The following is a 21,640-nucleotide window of genomic DNA, read 5'->3' as shown; positions in this document are numbered from 1 at the left end:
TTGATGTGAAATAATAGTGGAGAAAGAAATGGTGATATCAAGACTATAACAATAAAAAAAAATGGAGAAATCTACTTACCAATTTGAATTTGATGGAAATGGATCAAGAAAATTCAAAGAACTTAAACTTCCTTTCTTTTCATCAACCAACGGTGCTAAGAAAGAATAAAAAAGATGATTAAATTGATTTTTCAAACTTGATCTAATGAAGAAATTAGTAAGAAATTGACTTACCAAACTGAAATGGATGATTTAGAATCAAGATCTATAGAAGAAATTAAGAGAAAATTAAAGAGAATTTTTTAGAGAAAATGGCAAAGGTATAGTGAAATGAAACCAACTCAACCATTCCCTCTTTTGGCATCTAATAAATGGACTATTTGCTCACATACCCTTGGGCTAACTGCCAAATAAAGGTCTCACCTCTTTCTAAATCTAATTTCTACCATTTTCTACACTTTCACCACAAATATTGATTCCCTTACAAAATACTCCATACCTCAAATTCTAATTTTCTTAATATTATCTAAATTAAGACTAATTTCTAATTATGATCCATGAATAACAAGTTATAAAACCAACTCTTCGTTATAGGAAACCTCTCGATTTAACTTCTTGGAAAGACTTGAATTACCAATTCCGAGACAAAATCAAAATTTTTTACATTGAAAAAATTTCAAGCAATTACAGGAATATTAAAAACCTTTTAAACATTTTAATACACGCCCTAATCTGACTAAAGATGTCACAATATGGCAAGGCAATGTTATGACATAAGTGCATAATGACCCATTTAGTTTAAAATTTGATTAGATGTTGCAACGCCATATGGTTCACATTGTGATGTTGCATAATTTTTGCTCAAATGGCACCACACTTTGCATCACATGTTACGATGTGGTGGCTCTCAATGTCACGACGTTGACCAATATATTTATCATGTTTATCTGTTATTTAAAAAATATATAAATATTTATGAGATGACTTTATGTATATTAACACATTAAATTAACACATATTGCACAGGTAAAAAACCAGTGTTTTATATTTAATAATTGACAAAATCTCAATTTGTATTAAAAATATATATATATATCAGTAGTAGATGAAATTTTAAGTAGTTATACTTTTATGTTTATAATATTTTTTTAATACAATATTTAGAACTATCTAAAGTACTTTTCAACCGTTAAAATAGGAGGAATAACGTGCTTCAGCCCGTTTGAACCCACGTTCTCCTACACTAGCTATAATGCTGTACTAATTGAGCTAAGACTCGATCGTCACATTTATAATATTTTTAAATAGGAGTGTTTGATGTTTAAATATAAAGATAATATTTGATGCTTTGCCATTGCATAAGTCTCATGCATAGTTAGGAAACCACATTAAGCTACCCCATTATTAAGTAAAATAGAATAAAATTTTAATGAACTATAAAAAAAACCGATAAATTCATTTAATTATAATTAAAATTATTTTTTCTCATCTTCTCAATAATTAATTTTAATCATATTTAAATAATTTTAAAAAAATTATAAATCCTTAAAAATACTTATTTTTTCATTTATTGGTGAGGTCGCTTAATATGGGTTATTAACTGTGCACGAAACTTGTAAATTGGCGATGCATCATATATTATCCTTTAAAAGTATTTAAAATTAATTCCTTTTGAGTATCATTTAAATTTTTAATTCACTTAATACTATAAATTTTAAATTAAATTTTATTAAATAATATAAAAATTAAATTTATTATAATTATTTATAATTGTATTAATATAAATGTATATTATTTACTTAATTAGAGGATATTAAAACTTACTGTTTAATATATATTTTATTATAATAATAAAATAATAAAATATCGCTAGGAGTATTTTCAATCAATGTTTTTTAGTTGTTACCTATATTATTAATTAAATCTTTGAGTGAGTTGTGTCATTAATTAATCGAGTATTAATTTGGTTAGAAAATTATTAATATATATTTATATTAAATGACTATTATTATTTTGATGATTTTATTTTTGTATTTTCATATTTTTATATAATTTTTAATTAAAAAACTAAAATTAACTTGGAATTAAACATATGCTTAATACATTTATAAACGAATTATTTATCATTAAGTCAATAATTTTTAAGTAAATTTTAAAAAAATAACTTTTAACATAAAATATTTTCTCTCACCAATAAATATTATTTATTATATATTATTTTTACACATACGTTTATGTTCTAAATACATTATACATGATAAACTTTCTAGTGATAGTAAAAAGGTGTAAAATCATAAAAACATTTAAATACAAGCTAAGAATTAAAAATATAAATAATTTAAAACTAAAAAAGTATGCTGATCAAACGGTCTCAACACTCCAAATCAAGGATACTAATTAATAACCATGCGCCTCTCCTACACCCACGGATAAATCCCAAAAGCCCTAAATCGAATCACGAAATGACCAAAACACCCAGATTAGAAACCTCAAATCCCTTGGGCATAATCGTCAATCAAAAAGATTTGCTTATATAACAACAACCCGTCTAGGGTTTGCTTACGCACGCCCTCTTCAAAACTCACAAGAGAAGCAGCCGCTCCTCCTTCCATCTCCTAAACAAGGTTCAGCCATGTATTCTCTTCTTCTCTCGCAGTTTCTGTTGTCGTTTTTAGTTATATTTAGCTTTAGATTTGTTGCCATTGAGTTAGTTTTAGGAATATGTTAGCCGATTATACGTGGAACCGTTCTTTTCAAGCTGTTTTCTAGGATATTTTTGTTGTTCTTTGCGAAATGGGTTTTCAAATTTATGGTCAGTAATCTTCGTCTAAAGGTTAAAGATCTAAGATTCGACTTGTTTTTGTTGTTGTTGCAGAATGGATTCGCAAATTAAGTTTGCTGTGGTGGTGAAAATAATGGGAAGGACCGGTTCAAGAGGTCAAGTGACGCAGGTGAGAGTGAAGTTCTTGGACGATCAGAACCGGTTCATTATGAGGAACGTGAAGGGACCGGTTCGTGAGGGAGATATCCTCACATTGCTGGAGTCTGAGAGAGAAGCTAGGAGGCTTCGTTGAAGGGTTATTTTTATACTTTTTGGGGTTTATGCTTGTTTTGAATTGTCTACCGTATTGCTTTTGAATTACGTTTAGTAGGTATTCGTATATCGAGACTTGCGATTTGGGAGAATGGTTGTTGCTTAAACCTGGATTTTATGATGATTATGTTGAAATGAACTGAATTGGTTTTGAGTTTTGGTTATATTTTTGCCTCCCATTTTGAGAAAAATGTTCGGATTAGATTTGTTTGTTTGAATGATCACTTGTTATGATTATGTAAGTTGTATTTGTCTTAATTTAGCCTCTTAAAATTTTTATATTTACGGAAGATGAAAGAAATGCCCTTAACCCTTCCCTTCCTAATGCCCCTTTTGTTCTCATAACAACTTAAACCCCTCTTGTACCTTAAATCTAATCTCTATGCTTTTTTACATTAACCCTTCAATTTTGACTTCTTTTACAAATTAGTCCATAAATCAAACTTCTCAAATAATGGATTATGATACCAACTCGATACCTTTCAGTTTGACTTCTCGAAATGAAAATTTTTGTGGCGTTGCATTATCTCTACGTTGATGGAAATTTTGGTGGTACAAAACTAATTTATATACCTGTACACAAAAGCAAAGTCCATGGCACACCCACCATGCTTTATTTCTTTTTCTCTATTGCATTTTACATTTTGGTTCTTCTAATATGTTTAAATTTAATATTTAATTTATATATTTTAATTTTTAATATAATTTGGTCTCTATTTTTAAAATGTTATTTATTAGTCCAAATAAATAGTTAATGTAGTTAACTTTTTGACTAAAACATTATGTTTTATATATAATTTGAATAGCCTAAGAGTTTTAGGAATTAATGCATGGCTTTTCATTTCTTGTAGGCCTGCATTGTTTTTCTTATGCTAAGATAATGGTAAAATTTCAATTTTGACCTCTAGGCTATACCGAAACTTGAGATTTAATATATATACTTTAATAATTTGATATCTCTACTTTTATAATGACATAAGTTAGTTTAAATAATTAATATTATTAATATTTCAATTTAAATGTTAACGTCAATTTTTATTAATAATACTATTTCAACAAAAAAAAATCATCATGACAATCTCGAATGAGTGTGTTAAGAAAAAATCTTTATCAATATTTTATCAATATTTTTATTCTTACATATGAATATATATTAATTTCAAAATGTGATACCATAAAATTTAATAAAAATAATTTTAGTGGTGGTATTAACTAGACTTGAATTTTTAAATATGAAGAGTCGAAGGCTATATTTTTTAAAATAGAAATACGGATTAAATTCCAAATGTATGAAATGTATAGGGATTTAAAGTATATTTTAACTTTTAAATTTTTACTCTATAATTTAACATAAACAATAATCAACCCAACACCAAATGTAGAGTTAGTTTAGCATTGTTTTTGAAAAGTGCTTTTAAAAAGTGTAGTGGAAAAGTTCTTTTGAGAAGTACTTTTAAAAAATTTGATTTAAAATTTGAGTCTTTAGCATTGCTGTTAAAAAGAGATTTTGAGAAATAAAATATCAATTTTAGAATGATATTATAAAGTAATAAATATGCATTCAAATAATGTTCAAATTAGTTAATATTATGATATTTTAGCAAGAATATAAAAATAATTTATTATAACTTATTATTAATATTTTAATATATGAATTAATTAATTTTAAATATTTCTAAGTAATTAATATTAATAATTTATAAAATTTAATTAGAATATATCAACTATATTTTAAATATTCAAATATAATCATTAAATATTTGTAATTAGATATTAACACAGTTGTATTATTTTAAATTTTTTTAATTTTTAATTAATGATTTTAACACATTTGTATTATTTCATTTTAAAATGTAATTTGAATATATAACCCATATTATATATTAACATAACATAGAAAACATATACCTAACAAATTAAAATATTACATGCATTTGGATTAAAGTTTCAAAAAGGGGTAATATTTATATACCACATACATCATCAAAAATTTTACATTAGCATTTACAGTTTAAGTGAATTCATTAAACTAGAAGCTATAACATCTCTTGTTTATTCCATTTCAAAACCACTCGAATTGTTTGATTCACCACCATCATTATTATCATTTTCTCCATCATGCACATCTTCTATATCAATAATATTCTCACATGCCCTGTTAATATTTTCGTATTCCATAAAATCTGCGTCATTTCAACCGACATGTTTTTTGATAAAATTGTGTATTACCATTGTAGTAACAACGATTATCGTGTGCTTTTCAAGACTATAACTTGACATATCCCTTAAAATGAGCCCTTTTTTTTTTCAAAACATCAAAAGTTCGTTCAATCACACTACGTAATGATGAATGTGAATGGTTGAATATCTCTTCTTCACCAGATACCGGTTTATGTAATAGCCTGATTTTCATTGGTGTCGGAAACAGTGGTTTGAGACCACCAAATCCGACGAGTGAGCTCGTAAATTTTATTATTTAGTATTTACGAGTCAAATGTGGTTTTAGAAAGATTTTTGAATTAGTAATTTGTGTTTTATAAGGATTTATTAGGTCATGTGGTTTAGAAAATGAGGTATCGAGACCTCGATTCTATAAACCGAGCCGTAAATATTTTTATAAATATTTACGGAGTGTCATTAAGGTAGTCTTAAAGTTTTGTTAGAAAAATTTAACGTTTTGATAGTTAATCAATTAAAAATAACTAAATTGAAAAAGGTGCAAAACTTGCTAATTAAAGAAATAGTGATTAAATAGCCCAAATGATAAATAAGGGAGAACTAAAAGGGCAAATAGACACACATGGGATGGTTGAGGTGGCATAAGCAGAAAAAAATAATGAAATTAGGTGATTTAAGGGCAAAATTGAAAATAAAATAAAATAGCCAAAATGATATTTAAATAGTTTCTAGATCATTTCTTCTCCAATTTTCTGTCCAAAAACACTATTGAAGAGATCTTAAAGTTGGTTTTCTTATTTTAGCTTCATGTGAGTTTAATTCTTGCCTTTCTCTTGTAATTTTTGTATTTTTAAGACTTTTACAATTATGGCCAACTAGCTATTTCATTAGTTTTTTTATTTTATTAAAAATTTTGAAAGTTACCATTGATGAATACTGGATATTTTTTATGAAATAACATGGATTTAGAGTTTTAATTTTGTTGTATGATGATTTTACATAGTAATTTTGTTAGATATTAATTTTAGGACCATATTGTGAAAAGGTTAAATATTAGGATTTGATGTTAAATTTTTTATTATCAAGGGCTGTATGATAGCCTAGAATATTTAGATAAATTATCAGTTGATAAAAATTAGTTCGTTTGATAAACTAATTAGTTAAGGGATTAAATTGCAAAAGTTGTAAAAGTTGGGGTAATTGTGTAATTTCAAAAAAATTGAGGGGTATTAATTGTGAAGTGAATTGGGACTGAAATATATGCTAATAAATAAATAATTTTATATTTTAGATCAAGAGCCCGTAGACACTCGTGAAAAAGGAAAATTAGCAGAATAGTCCTTGAACTTCTGCAAATCTTACATTTTAACCCAGGTAAGTTCATAAGGTTAAACTTTAATATTTACATTGATTTGGTGAATGATATTTGTATTTATTCTATTTTTATAAATGAATTATTGTTGGAGTTATGCTTTTGAATTGAAAATCCAAATTAAATGGAACGCGAGATTTGAGTACAATCATTGTGTGGCGCAAGACGACATTTGTTACGAACTTTCATGTTTACTTTTCGTTTAGCTCTCACAAGCTTCTGTTTAACTCATATGAGTTTTCGTTCAGCTCTATTGAGCTTCTATTTAACCCTGATGGGTTTCTGTTCAGCTCTTACGAGCTTCTGTTTAACCCTTATGGGTTTCTGTTCAGCTCTTATGAGCTTCCATTCAGCTCTTATGAGCTTTCGTTCAGCTCTTATGAGCTTCCGTTCAACCCTTATGGGTTTCTGTTTAGCACTTATGTATTCTGTTCAGCCTTCAGGCTTCTGTAAACGATGTACTCTTATCCGTAAGTCGTTTTCCGATTTGATAAGATTTGGTAAGTGACTTATGTAATTGAAATTGAAAGACTTATTGTTTATTATTAGTATTGATTTGAAATAAGTGTGTTCATCGAATAAAGTTGTGATTGACAGGGAGATTGCATGAATAATTTTACTTATTTGATTTGTTATAATAGGTTCAGTAAGATTTATATTTAACCTATCAAACTTACTAAGCTTCATTAAGCTTACTTGTGTTGTTTAATGTCTTTGTAGAGTAATGTGAGGTTGGGAGGTCGGATCAACATATCAAGTCACACTATCCAGCTCATCCCGGTAGTCTTTGAAACGAATACTATGGTTTATATGGCATGTATAGGGTTGGAATGGTTTGATCAAAGTTGGTTGTGTATAAAATATGAATTACATTTTGTTTATTTTCTTACAATCAAACTTATATACATATGTTGGTAGTTTATCATGCTTGATATGGGTTTGGTATGGGTGTGGTTAATTGATGGATAGTTTATAGGGATGTTGGTGAATGAGATTGTATAGTATAAATGGTATAAATATGCAAATATGTGTTTTGATCAATATGGTAAATTTGATATGCTATGATATATAAGATAATATGACATGCTTAGAGCTTGAGTTGAGTGTATTGAAGGTCTTGTTATGGCCTATGAGCATGAAATTTGAAGTGTTTAGGTTGAAATCAAATATGGGTGAGAAATGTGGCCTTAAAATAGCCTATTTTCGTCCACGCTGGCAGAGACACGGGCATGTGTCTTAGCCGTGTGTGACACACGACCTAGCACATAGGCGTGTGGTTTGGCCGTGTGTCCCCTGCATCTTTAAAATTTCAAAATAGAATGCCCAGGTATTTTCACACGGCCTAGCACACGAATGTGTGACTTGGCCGTGTGACCCATGTGCTTTAATTTTACAAGTCAGTATGCTCACATGGCCTAGTACACAAGCGTGTGGCTTGGCCGTGTAACCCAAGTCAGGGAGTTACAAGGGCATGGACACGAGCTGGGACACGGCCGTGTGCCTCTATTTCGAACGCCCACACTGCCTGGCCACACGGGCGTGTGTCCCCTGCACCTAAGAAAAATTTTGAAGTTTTGCAAAAAATTCTTTGAGGTTCCGGTTTAGTCCCGATCCATTTCTAATGTGTATTTTGGGCTCAATGGCTCATGTAAGGGACAATATGAGTGATTTATGATTAGTTTCTGATATGTATGTTAAATGATATGAAATGTTTGTATTTGATCTGAAAAGTTTGGTAATGCTCTTTAACCCTATTTTAACGATGGATAAGGGTTAGGGTGTTATAATTTACCTCTACAAAAGTCAGGTAAATGATATTGTTGACCTCTATATGGTCTAAGATAACCTTTCATTTGAGGATATCCAGAATCAACAATATGATATTTTCCTACATGTCATAATATAAGAAACAAATAATTCAAGAATTGATTATTTTTAAAAAATTATCAATTAAAGAACTTATAATTTATTATTTTTAAAAAAGAAATAAATGAAATATCTTACCATTTGGTGGGTGCAAAAATTTGTATTTTGGATCTCGAATTGCATCAAGAAATATTCTAATGTCATGTGTCGGTCCTTCCCATCCAACCATAACAAAGGTGAAACACATATTAAAATCACACACTTGCATAACATTTTGAGTCGGGACACATTTTCTTCCAATGTAGGGAATTTGTTCATTTGGTGGAAGAATAGCGGCAATATGAGTACCATCAATTGCACCTATGCAATCCCAAACAAAAAATCATATTAGTCTCATAGATATTTTTAATCGATAAAAAATATTAAAATATAATAATATAATATTCAGTTTTAACCTTAAAATACAACATATATCTAAAATCATTCCGTATTTTTTGGGGTATTGAGCTAAAAAAATGATCTTTGGGTGCAATTAGATCAATGGCCATCCTTGAAACTTCCTCAAACACAATTGCAAAGTATTGACTTATTGTTGCTCCAGACCTTTGAAATCTTTCTCGACATTGGGCAACTTTTGCATCATTGCCTAAGATGTACAAAAAAAATTCCCAACATTTCACAAGAAGATATGTGTCTTGAAGTTTGCAAGTTGTATCTTGTCTTCAAAACTCTCAACAAACTTGTGAATACAATTTTAGACATCCTAAAATTAATCATACAACGTGATTCATAATCGTCAAGGATCTCTCAAATCCATGCTTCACATGACTGTTTTGAATCCATGCATGGTTGCTTCAATATATACTTCTCATAATATAATTGCATGGAAGAAGATGCAACAACAAATGACCAGTTAAAACATTCTATGCATTGTAAAATCTCTTTCTTTTCCCTTTCATTATCACTTTCATCACCGCTGGAATTGTCAACATACTTATCACCTATGAACAAATTTTATATCCAAAATCAAATATAAACAATTATTGATAAAACTAGATTACACATAAATAAGTAGAACATAAATTCAATATCCAAAAACCAAACATAAACAACTATTGATAAAACTAATTTAGCATTGTTGTTTAGTCACATAGTAGATATCTCTAGACCCTATAAGACTAGAAAATTTTCAACTATCCTCCATTTCCGTCTTAACCTACACAGTGAATCAATAAATTTCAATTTCTGGACGAAGCATAAATGAATTATGAGCAATTCCAATTCTGTAAAGAGCCCAAACAACTCACCAAAGTTATAACATAACCAAAAAAAAATAGAGTCCTAAAACTTGAAGGTAAAAAGGAAAAACCCATTGATTAATTAAAAAATAAGTGTTCTACTAAAAGTGTTAAGGCAAAAACCATGGATTGATCCTTAAGTTTGGGTCTAGGTCATTTCCTTTTAGTTCAACCCTGAAATTGGTTTTTGATGAGGAGCTAAAACTTACTCTGTAGGATCTTTCTTTTCAATCCAGGCTTAATGCTAAGAACTTCCGCTTGGGGTAGCAATGATTATAAGATACTCGGACTCGATGTTTGTGTTAGACAAAGGTATATTTATTTTTTTCTCTAAAATTTTTAGATGTCGAATTTGATTTCTTTAAACGTAGACAAACTGATGAATGATAAGCATGAGAATTAGTGAAAAACATTTCTTTTAAAACTTAATTGAAATAAGCAACAAATTCTGACTGCTAAGCCTTCTTAATATGAGAAACAAATTACAAGAAGAAGTATTTTTAGACTAAAAAAACACACTTGGATCAAGAATTGTGTCTGAGATGCATGTATTATAGTCATTAATCATATGTTGCTCCATCATGCTTGCATCAGGTTAGTTCCAACCTTCACTAGATAGTACCATATTTCTTAAGCTAAAATTTCTAACACTATCAATATATTATTAGCCTTTTGATTGTTCAAAACAAGGGGATAACACAACTATGTCTACAACAGTAAATTTGTAAGTTGTGTTCTGGTTCTAATAGCATTAAGGAAATAGCAAGTTGAATGGAATGAAGCTCCCCAAAGCTTAGTTTCACATAAAATTTTCTCAAATTTAGGTGCTAATGTTGGATATGGTATGTTAGTTTTTTCTTTCTTTCTTTTTGAAGGGTTCTTAGAGAATCATATTCCAATACTCATATCCAATATACATCTGACATGAATGTCAAACACAGAGATATATATGTCTAATGACAGTAGCCTAGTATGTTTTTCATTATGTTTCTAAATGGAAACTTCATCTTCAGCAATACTGATGTTTTCTTTTTTACACTAAATATCTAACTTAAAAGAGCATTTACTATAAGGATCTAACTTAAAAGAGCATTTGACTCCTGAGCTTTTATATCTATAAGTCTACGAGGGAGAAAAGACTAGTATAAGTAACTGTGAGGATCAAACAATTTTAAAAAGCTATAAAAGCTCTCAAATCATTTCAACTAAACTAAGATCTTATTATGTGGTGTATGCACTTTGAGAATCTAGAATTAACAAATTTAAAATCCTATACATTTTGTCAGAGATATAAGCAACCAAAACAACTTATTTCTAAAAAGCAAACTTGGTATAAAAAAGAAATTAGTTTGTGCACATCAATTCTAGTCATTTTGATCATTGTTTGTTAGTGTGTGAAGGGAAAAAAAAAGCAGGAAACAATTAAAACTAAGCATAATTAAAGATGGGTTTATAGCCAAATTGATGATGAAACATGAAAAGAAGAAAAAAAATGGGTGTAGAAGAGAAGAAGCTCACCGCTAAGGGTGTTCAGTCGGTTAACCGACCCGAAATTGTTATAACCGAATTAACCGACCTCCAAAAATTTTTAACCGTTAACCGAACCAAATTTTTTTAAAAATAATTAACCGAACCGAAAGTTTTTCGGTTAATAAGGTCATTGACCGAATTAACCGAATTAACCGAAAAGTATGTGTTGTTCATTTTTTGTTAAAAATTACCCGAATTACCCGAAAATTACTCAAATTACCCGAATTATCCGAAAATTACCCAAATTGCCCGAATTACCCAAATTAAATCACTACATGAAATATAATTGTTCTTCTGTTTATTTTGCTTCTTCTTTTCTTAATATATATAAATATAATTTTAAAATTAATTTATAACTTGAAGACCATATTTATTATGTTGATTAATTTTTAATTTAATGCTTATTTACTTTTTTTTAAAATATTATTATGTTCATTATGTAAAACTTTTATGAGGTTGCATATCAAACTTAAAATTTGCCAGTAAAAAAAACGATAAAAGGTTACTTTCAATGTATATCAAATTGTTCATAAAACAATAAAAAATCAAATAAGCAAACATAAAATAAATTTTATTTGATTAAACCAATTGACTATTTAATGCTTACTTCCCAATTAAGTTGCAATCCATTTCTGGTTATTGTATTAAACAAGATTACATTAAATAATTATTTGAAAATATTGGTAAGTTACCGAAGAGTTAAAGGATTGTTTTAATTTTTTTAAAAGGAAGTAAATATTTTTAACAGTTTTAGAACTTTAATACCAAATTATGATGATTAATGTATTTGAATTCTAATTTCAATTTTGTCATTATTTTTACTTCAGTTTAAGAAAGGGTCAAATTTCACTTCAGTTTTTACACAACAAAATCATATTATGATTTGTACACTGGATTTGTAAATGATTTCATGTACGTTTACCATTTTTACTGTTTAGGGTTTTCTTTTTTACATAGCTGCTTGTAAATGATTAATTACATAATATATATACCCTGAGTGTTCATATGTACAAAAGAAGACAACAATCATGAATAGCATTGGTTAAGATGAAGTGAAGAGGTAAGAAGTTAGAAGAAAGCAAACCTGGTACTGAGTCTGGGTACTCGGCGACTCCCGATTCTACTGTCGACGAGATTGAGAATGTAGATATCGGGTGTTGGGTGTTAAGACTGAGACTGTGATTTAGGGCTATAGGTGTTGGGACTGTGTCTGTGTGTGTGAGTGAAAGTGAAAGTGAAGGGTGTTGTGAACTTGTGACTGTGCAGTGTGTATTACATTAGTCGGCTGCTGGCCTGCTGCTGAGAAATGGTAATGGACAGCAGGTTCTAAGGCTAGGGCTGTTGAATACTTGAATTTAGGCTGTCCTATTCGGTGAGCCTAAGAAAAAATTGGGCTGGATTTAAATTGGGCTGGGTTTCAATTGGGAAGGAGTAAGCCTACCCTGAAAATTCGTTTACCCAAATTTTTTTCGGTTAACTGACTCGTTTTGAACCGATTTAACCGTTAATCGAACAAACCAAAAAAACTTAACCGACCCCCGACCGAATTTTTTCGGTTAACCGATCGATTAACCGAAATCGGTCGGTTAACCGAAAAAATTTGGTTTTAACCGAATAATGCACACCCTTACTCACCGCTGGAAGGAAATGGGGAGCCAAAAATAGCTTAATATCCAAAAATTTAGCTCAATAAAGAATTGGTCTAATGGTTAGTTATTAAATGTGGAAGCATGAAAGTTAGTTGGGGGTCCTAAGTTCAAGTTCCATCTCTTGCAAAATAAATTAAGTTTTGCAAAATTCCCTTTTTTTTAATATGTTGCCATCCAAGGCTTAACATCCCAAAATTTAGCTCAATAAAAATGTAGAAATATATTAAAAATAAGGAATTTGACTAATGGTTAGCCATTAAATGTGGAAGCATGAAAGCTAATTAGGGGTCCCAAGTTCAAATTCCATCTCTTGCAAAATAAATTAAGTTTTGCAAAATTCCCTTGTTTTTTTAATGTGTTGCCATCCAAGCCTAGTAAACCTAGGAATAAATACAATTTTTACTCAAAATAAATTAGCCTTTAACTCTATTTTCTCCTGCTTTAGTTGTCCCTACCCTACCCTCCTCTCCCTCTCTTGATCTTTTTTCTTTCTTTCTTTCTTTTCTCCTCTCACAGTTGTTGCCGTCACACCTATCACCACCATTCACTCTTGATTTTTCTTTCTTTTATCTTCAAGATTAAGCATCATCTTCATCCCTACCTTGCTGCCATTTTTATTCAATTAGAATAGCCCTAAAACTGAAATATTGAATCTCCAAGATCAACTCCAACCTTGCCAAGAAAGTGTCATTGCCGCCCATCTCCAGTAACTTGTGTAATATCTCTTTTTCTTTTAATTTCTTGAGTTATCTTACAAGTTAAAAACAAAAATTTCCAGATACAAAATTTGGGGAATTTTTAATGTTTTTAAAGGTATTTTCCATCTTTTAACCCCAATTTTAACCACCATGGGTGGTGGTGCGTGCGCATATGTGTAGAAAAGGGAGTTGTTTTGTTTCTTGAATCTTGCCCATTTAATTTCAGCCTTAATTTGAGTGCTTGAACTCTTCTAATCAGCCATTAAACCCATGCCAATTAGGTAAAAATAATCTTGATCGATTGGCCAATCGGAACTCACAAATTGGGAAGCGTAAGTCCAATTAAGCATAAACTAGTTTGTTGTTTCGGCATAGTTGTTTGGTAAATGTTATGGATTGATTAGATGAAGGAATTTAATCATTATTATATATTGAGTTTTTATCATATTATGAATTAGGTGCTGACTTGAAAGTCCCAAATCAACCGTAAAGCTGAAGAACAATCGCACGTACGATTCACATCAAAACAATGTAAGAAATCTAACTAGTTTGAATTCGTAAAATAGTTATAATTTTGACGATTGGTTTGAACCTATAAATGGGTATTTGGGGGCTGGTTTGAAGGTAAAATTGATTGAATTTATACTAAATTTTGGTTTAGGTTCGTATAAGAATTTATTAAGGAAAATTGGAAGATTCGCTAGTGTGCTACGAGGAAGCGAGAAATAAGGTATAGGTCATAAACTTGTAAATTTGTTTGATAATGATAAATGGCATGGTATATTTGATGAATTAGCTTACTAATTGGATTGAATTAATAGTCAAAAGATTAGTTTTGTGAGTGGCCAAATCAAGTATGATTCGAGCCTTAAAAAATTGATGTGTTGGTAAAATTGCTAGTTTGACAGTATGAATGTGTGATTGAGATTGTTATGCATAATTGTATTATGTGATATGAGAATGTTTGATTGAATGGTATGAATTATTGAGATATTAGGTTTATGCATGATTTAAATGTATGAAATATTTGCTATGATGTATATCATGAGGTTGTTATTTATGCACAATGAAATTTGTAAAGTATGTGAAATTGAATAATATTGATAGATACCATCTTAATGGTAATTTGAAGGTTGGAACATTGTTTCCTTTTAACGAAAGTATGTGATTATTGAGAACATGTTGGACGTGTCAAATAAATATGAAAAATATTAAAATATTAAGATGTATGAGTTTGTGTGACATATTGCATATGCATTGGGTTGGGATATTTTGTGGCGATTTTATCGCATATTATTTGTTATTGGCAATTGTATCGCACTATTTGATATTAAACAGATTTTCTGCATTATTAATTATTGGTGGTTTTACCACATCAAGTTATGCTCGCAATTGTTAGAGTTTGGCAGATGGGTTCTAGGGAACTTGTGGTGTGTAGCGGATGGTACGGGTAGGATCTCACATGTGTATTTGTCACGATCATGTGCATTTAAATTGTTATTGATAATGTTTGAATGTGCTAGGGATATCTCTATGAAATTGCTTGAATGAATGCTTAATGCATGTTTGTTCAGTCTCACACTAAGCTTGTTAAGCTCACCCCATTAACTTAACTTCTCAGGTAATGAATGAACTTTAGGATCGGAATTAGCATGCAGACGTACGACGGACTTCGGACTCAATTTCGTCATATTATTTTACTTTAATTTTATTTTTGATTTATTTTCTCATTATTTTTATTATTATTCGGTATTTTGATTGTAAGTTATTTAAAACTATGGTTTGGGACTATTTGTGTTTTAGGGATTACCATGCATGCATGACACTCACACTTGGATTAGTTTTACGGATCTTGTATATTAAAATTGGACTATGCATGACACATGGCTAAGTTAATAATTTGACTAGTAATGACATTTTTCCACTACTAAGAAGGCATTCAAAATGATTTTTCAAAAGAAATGTCGACAATTAGGTTTTATAAAAATTTACCTAATTCGCTAATTTGACTAAAGTATAGTTGGACTAAGTAAAGGGACGTTTTCCAGAGTTAATAATAGAAAGCACAATTTTATAAAAGAGAGTACTTGAAGGTTTTAAACTGTTGTCTGAGTAGGTTCGACACTCAAGTGTCCAATGTGGCCTTCACGATTTGGTTGTAAGATCTAGGTCAGGTTTGGAAGGTTACAGGTGGAAGGAAATGGGGAACCAAAAATAGCTTAACTTAAAATGGGAAAAAAGTGAAAAAATTAAATGAGGAGTTAAAATGAGAAGATGTGATTAGGGGAGTAGAAAGAAAAAGAGAGAGTGAGAGCACCCTAAACTTTAAAGACCTTGAAGAAAATGGAAGAATGGAAGTGTAACACCCCTAACTTCGTTTATGTCGTCAGATTAGGTTTACGGAGCATTACCGTACAATAAAAAACATTTAACACCATAATATTTAAATAAATTAAACTTATTATAATTCATTCAATCGGACGCATTTCGTCCCTAAATCGAGCCTTCGAGGTCCTAAAAATAGCTTAGAAATAATTCAGGACTAATTTGAAACAACACGAAAAGTTTAAGAAAAAGATGCAAAAATTGGAAAATAGAGGTCACACGGCCGTGTGACATCACCCCAGGCCATGTAACTTTCAAACAAGGGATGCACGACTGTGTCCCAGCCGTGTCCTCACTCGTGTAACTCACTAAGTAGCCCCACAAGCCCGTGTTCCAGGTCGTGTGCTAGGTCGTGTAACTCTCTGAGTTGTCACACATGCCCATGTGCCAGGCCGTGTGCTAGGCCGTGTAACTCACTGACTTAAAGCTTAAGAAATTCTCAGATGACACACGGTCGTGTCGCTAGACCATGTGTCTCACACGACCGTGTGAACCCAAAATTTACCTAAAATCAAACCATTTCATACCAATTTATGCATAATTATCCAACCCATTTGTGCATACGTTTAAAGGACTAAAGCATCATTCAAGTACACATAATCATGTCATTTCAAACAACCTAATTCACCTAATCGATATGCCATTCAAAGGCAGCACAATTATACCAAAACCTTTCATACCAAAACAAGTCAACATTGCCTTATTTCAAGCACTATAACCTGGTTCTATTACCTACCAAAACATATCACAAATGACCATTATCAAGCCATTACAAAACATACCAAAAGAACCTTATCTACATGTACTTAGAAGTGACCAAAATGACATGATTTGGTAAGGGATTATAGTTCACCAACTCAAACATAACTTCAAGGTTTAAACTTACCAAATCTTACATTAACACGTTCATTAAATATCATTAGAAAACAACCTGTATATGTCATTATTAACCTTGGCAAAAATATTAAAAAACTACCGAAATGTTTGCTGGATAGTGTGATAGGTCTCCAACGAGCTTTCAACCAAATTGAGCTTCCAATGATCTATAAAACAAAGGAAAATAACTACGTAAGCAACGAGTGATTAGTAAGCTTGTATAATCTTAAAACATAACTTACCATGTCATTTATACAATTTAAAGATTAAACATAGATCATCACCAATGCCATAAGCTTAGTATAAGCCTATACAACATCACCAACTCACAAGTTAGTATACTTGTCCATGATACAAATGAAATCAAACATAAGATATGTAAATTTTCATAGGTAAATACATCATTTAGCTCATAATTCCTTTTCATAAGTCATGATTCAATCCATTTACATACTTACTATTTCATTTCCTTTTCTTACTCGTTGAACCATCTAGAATTACATCAAATACTCGAGAAAGCTCACACATAGTGTGCCTTTCTATATAATCGTAACCTTTCCTTTACATCAATGCTCACACGAGCTGTGAAATGGGCCTACTCACATGAGCTGTGGGTCAGAATATAAGCTACACGATGTTGCTCACACGAGCTGTGGAGAATCCGCAACAAATTCAAGACCTTAGTCACCGATAGGATATTCAAGACTAGCACTTGTAACATGAAATCCCTAATGGCATGTCATTTGTATCCTAAGAATTCTTAAGGTTCAACCGGGACTTGATATCCATCAATTCATCAACATGAATACATTCATATATTGATTCATTTATATTAAAAAAATAGTAAATATTCAATTTAGCTAACATTAGAATGATTACAATTCATACGAACTTACCTCAATAGTTAGGGGCGTAATAATGATATCGAACTAATTCGAAGCTTTAACTTTTCCTCGGGTTTTTTACAAAATTATTATAAAAAAAATAAAAAATAACCAAAATATTATAACTTTTTTTTATTTACCAAAATATTATAAATTTTTTTATTTACCAAAATATACCAAAAAAACAAAAAACAAAAAAAAAAACCTGACACAGCCTGATCAGGCCAATCACATTGGCGGCACCAATGGTGCCAATGTGATTGGCGGCACCAATGGTGCCAAAGGACTAAAATGTTAGTTAAGGGTAGTTTCAAGGACCTGACATGCAAATTTACCATTTTAAATTTTGAAAGTTAATTGATGCCGCTGTGCGTGTGGGGCGCACTAAAATTGAAATGTGACTAATTGCCTTCTAAGCCCTCATTATTTGTTATTTTCTTTTTATTCCCCTTCAACTCACTTTTTTATTTAATAAACAAGCCATCAACTTATTTTTGTAGTTAAATAAGCTCTTAATCTATGATTTTTACTCATAAAAGCCTTTTATTTTATTATTAAAGTAAATATATTTTACCTAAAATAAAGCTATTTAAAAAAGTATAAACTAATTCGCATTTTATGTATTATTTTGATAATTTGATGAGAATAGTTTATTTAAAAAATTTACTAAATAGAGTTATTAAGAGTATATAATATAATTATAATTTATTTTTTCTATTTGGGTTACATTTATGGGTGATCAATTTTATTATTACTTCTGATTTTTCAATAAGGCATCCCTGATATTTCTATTAATTTTTTAATTAAATCTAATATTAGTTAAGTGATAATTAAGATACTTAGAATTCTAATTAAGTAATAACTCTATTTTAATTTAATAAACTATTCTCATTTAATAACTCTATTTTCTTTTAAAATATAAAATTTACTGAAATATAAAATTTGTTGCTTCATAATATCTTAAGAGACTATTTTAATTAAAATAGTCTAACATGTTTATGTTATAAGTCTATTAAGAATATATTAAATTTATAAATAGATAAAATAGTTTATGTTTCCATTATTTAGTCTAACATGTTTATGTTATAAGTCTATTAAGAACATATTAAATTTATAAATAGATAAAATAGTTTATGTTTCCATTATTTTTTTCCTTTTGATTTAATATTAGTTAAGGGAATATATTAAATTCAGAGGATTAAAATTAAAATAGTTTAATTTAATTTTTTTAAAATTAAAATAGAGTTATTAAATGAGAATAGTTTATTACATTAAAATAGAGTTGTTAAATTAAAATATTTTATCTATAAACATAAACTATTAAATTTAATAAATTAAAATAGAGTTATTAAATAAAAAAGTGAGTTGAAGGGGAATAAAAAGAAAATAATAAATAAGGAGGGTTTAGAAGGCAATTAGTCATATTTCAATTTTAGTGCGCACAGCAGCAATTAACTTTCAAAATTCAAAATGGTAAATTTGCATGTCAAGTCCTTGAAACTACCCTTAACTAACATTTTAGTCATTTGGCACCATTGGTGCCACCAATCACATTGGCACCTTTGGTGCCGCCAATGTGATTGGCCTGATCAGGCTGTGTTAGTTTTTTTTTGGTATATTTTGGTAAATAAAAAAATTATAATATTTTGGTAAATAAAAAAAATTTATAATATTTTGGTAAATAAAAAAAAGTTATAATATTTTGGTTATTTTTATTTTTTTATAATAATTTTGTAAAAAACCCCTTTTCCTCAATTTAGGTCCGATTGTAGTTTATCTTGATTTAAATGGATAATTTTAATCAATCAAGTACTTCTAGGATTCAATTTAATCCATAACTCATATTTATGCAAAATTACAAATTTACCCCTAACATTTTAACTTTTCACTATTTAGTCCTTAAGCTCATAACTTAAAATCTAACTATTTTAACCTAAATCCAACTTAACCCATGTTGCAAGGGACCTTAACGAAACTCATATTTATCAACATTTCACAATAAAACCTATAAATTTACACCTTTAACAAATTAATCCCTAATTCTAAAATTCATCAAAAATAATTTAACAAACTTGTTTATTTTAAAACAAAGATTAATAATCTATCAACCAACATCAAAACACATCTAAAAACATCCATGACAAGTCCTTCAACCTTTAATAATTTTGCAAAATAACCCCTGGGCTAGCTAGATTTAGCTAAAATGAACTCAAAAACATAAAAATCATTAAAAACAGGGCTTGGATGCAAACCATGCAAGAAGAAATCAAAACCGAAGATCTCCTCCTCTTCAATGCTGAATTTTGGTCTAGAAAAAATGAAATGAGAAAGATGATAACTTTGTTTCATCTTTCTTTACTTAATTTTTCTTTTAATTATTCAATTATCATTTTAACCTTTAAAAACTATCAAAATTTCATTCAAACCATGTCCATGCACATCCACTACCTTAAATGGTATATTTACCATTCAAGTCCATTAACTTTCATTTTCATAGCCATTTAGCTCTTTTAGCTAATATAACTCAACTTTTATATCTTTTACAATTTAGTCATTTTTACCTAATTAACCATTTAAACATCAAAATTTCCTAACGAAATTTTAATACGACCTTAATATAATCATGTAGACTTATAATAAATATTAAAATAATAATTCACTCATCAGATTTGTGGTCCTATAACCACTGTTTCTGACACCACTGAAAACGGGCTGTTATAGAAAGGAAATAAAAGAGGAGAACCAGAGAGATTCTCTGGAAGAAAAAATGAAGAAGAAATTGTCCCTATACCGTGAAAAATGGAGGATAAAAAAGTAATTAGTCAGCCAAAAACACTTTTGGCTTAGAAAAAGCTAAAATTTTCAACTTTTTCAACTAAGGAAAATGACTTTTTAAACATTAAAAAAGTCACTCAAATAGTGTTTGTTCAATAGTGCTTTAAAGTCAAAAGTACTTTTTGAGTGAAAAGTGCTTTTTGGAAGCACAGCTAAACAAGCCTGGAAACTACACAGTAATACCAGTACACTTTCATGATTGCACTCTAAAAATTTTTAACGTGAGAATAGTACTCTTATTATTATTGTTGTTGTTATTGTTATTATTATAAAGCCTAAGCTAAATAAGTAGCCTAATAAAAAACTTCATGTATTAATATTGCTTTGTATGTCCTCTTTCACCTTTAAATATTAATAATTCTATAATTAATTTGTCTTATTACTTGTTTTGACTAAAGGTGTTTATTGACCGGGTTAGGTCAAATCTATATAGAGTATTTAGATTAATTTTTCAAGTCGAGGTTCAACCCAAAAAATGGACTCACTTTTTTGTCTAAGTCTGATCCAAATTAAGAAAGGTAATCTCGAACCCAATTCGGTCTACCAATATTTAATTTGTTTAGATAAAATTTTTATTTAAAAATATTTTTTTAGAAAATATAATCACTAAATGCACTGAAAAACATAAAATAAAAGTTTTCTAACCCATTAAAAATAAATTAAAAAATATTTATATTAAAAAACACAAGTAAATATAATAAATATTATATTGTATTAAATATAGTTTTTAAAATTTTATATTTTGGGTTGAGTTATTTAGTTGGGTAAATTGTTTTTAGGTTTTGGGTAATAAATTTAATTGTTATTGAGTTAGTGATTTAATATAAATATATAATTATTATTTAACATATATAATTAATATAATTATTATTTTTATAACATAATTAATATAATAATGCAATTTTAAAAAAAATAGTTTTATTTGACTCATAAAATCATTGAATTATATATTAAAAATGAGTTATTGGGGTAGTT

At 29.3% G+C, this 21,640-nt stretch overlaps 1 protein-coding gene across 2 annotated transcripts; it reads left to right on the top strand.

The window, feature by feature from the left end:
• Positions 1 to 2,453: 2,453 nt before the first annotated feature.
• LOC107920895 (40S ribosomal protein S28) lies at positions 2,454 to 3,258 on the top strand. Of its 2 annotated transcripts, none has more exons than XR_001690813.2 (2): positions 2,454 to 2,624; positions 2,876 to 3,258. XR_001690813.2 is itself a non-coding variant. In XM_016850719.2 (2 exons), the coding sequence occupies exon 2, from the start codon at positions 2,877 to 2,879 to the stop codon at positions 3,072 to 3,074; it is 198 nt and encodes a 65-aa protein (XP_016706208.1). In that variant the 5' UTR covers positions 2,526 to 2,634; position 2,876; the 3' UTR covers positions 3,075 to 3,258. The 2 variants fall into 2 exon arrangements, 1 of the variants encoding a protein (XP_016706208.1); XM_016850719.2 differs by having other exon boundaries at positions 2,526 to 2,634.
• Positions 3,259 to 21,640: the final 18,382 nt, after the last annotated feature.

The sequence above is a fragment of the Gossypium hirsutum genome, chromosome D01 (assembly GCF_007990345.1).
Source record: "Gossypium hirsutum isolate 1008001.06 chromosome D01, Gossypium_hirsutum_v2.1, whole genome shotgun sequence".
Taxonomy (NCBI): domain Eukaryota; kingdom Viridiplantae; phylum Streptophyta; class Magnoliopsida; order Malvales; family Malvaceae; genus Gossypium; species Gossypium hirsutum.
Note: the sequence above shows the minus strand (reverse complement) of the source record. Positions and strands in the feature narration are given on the sequence as shown.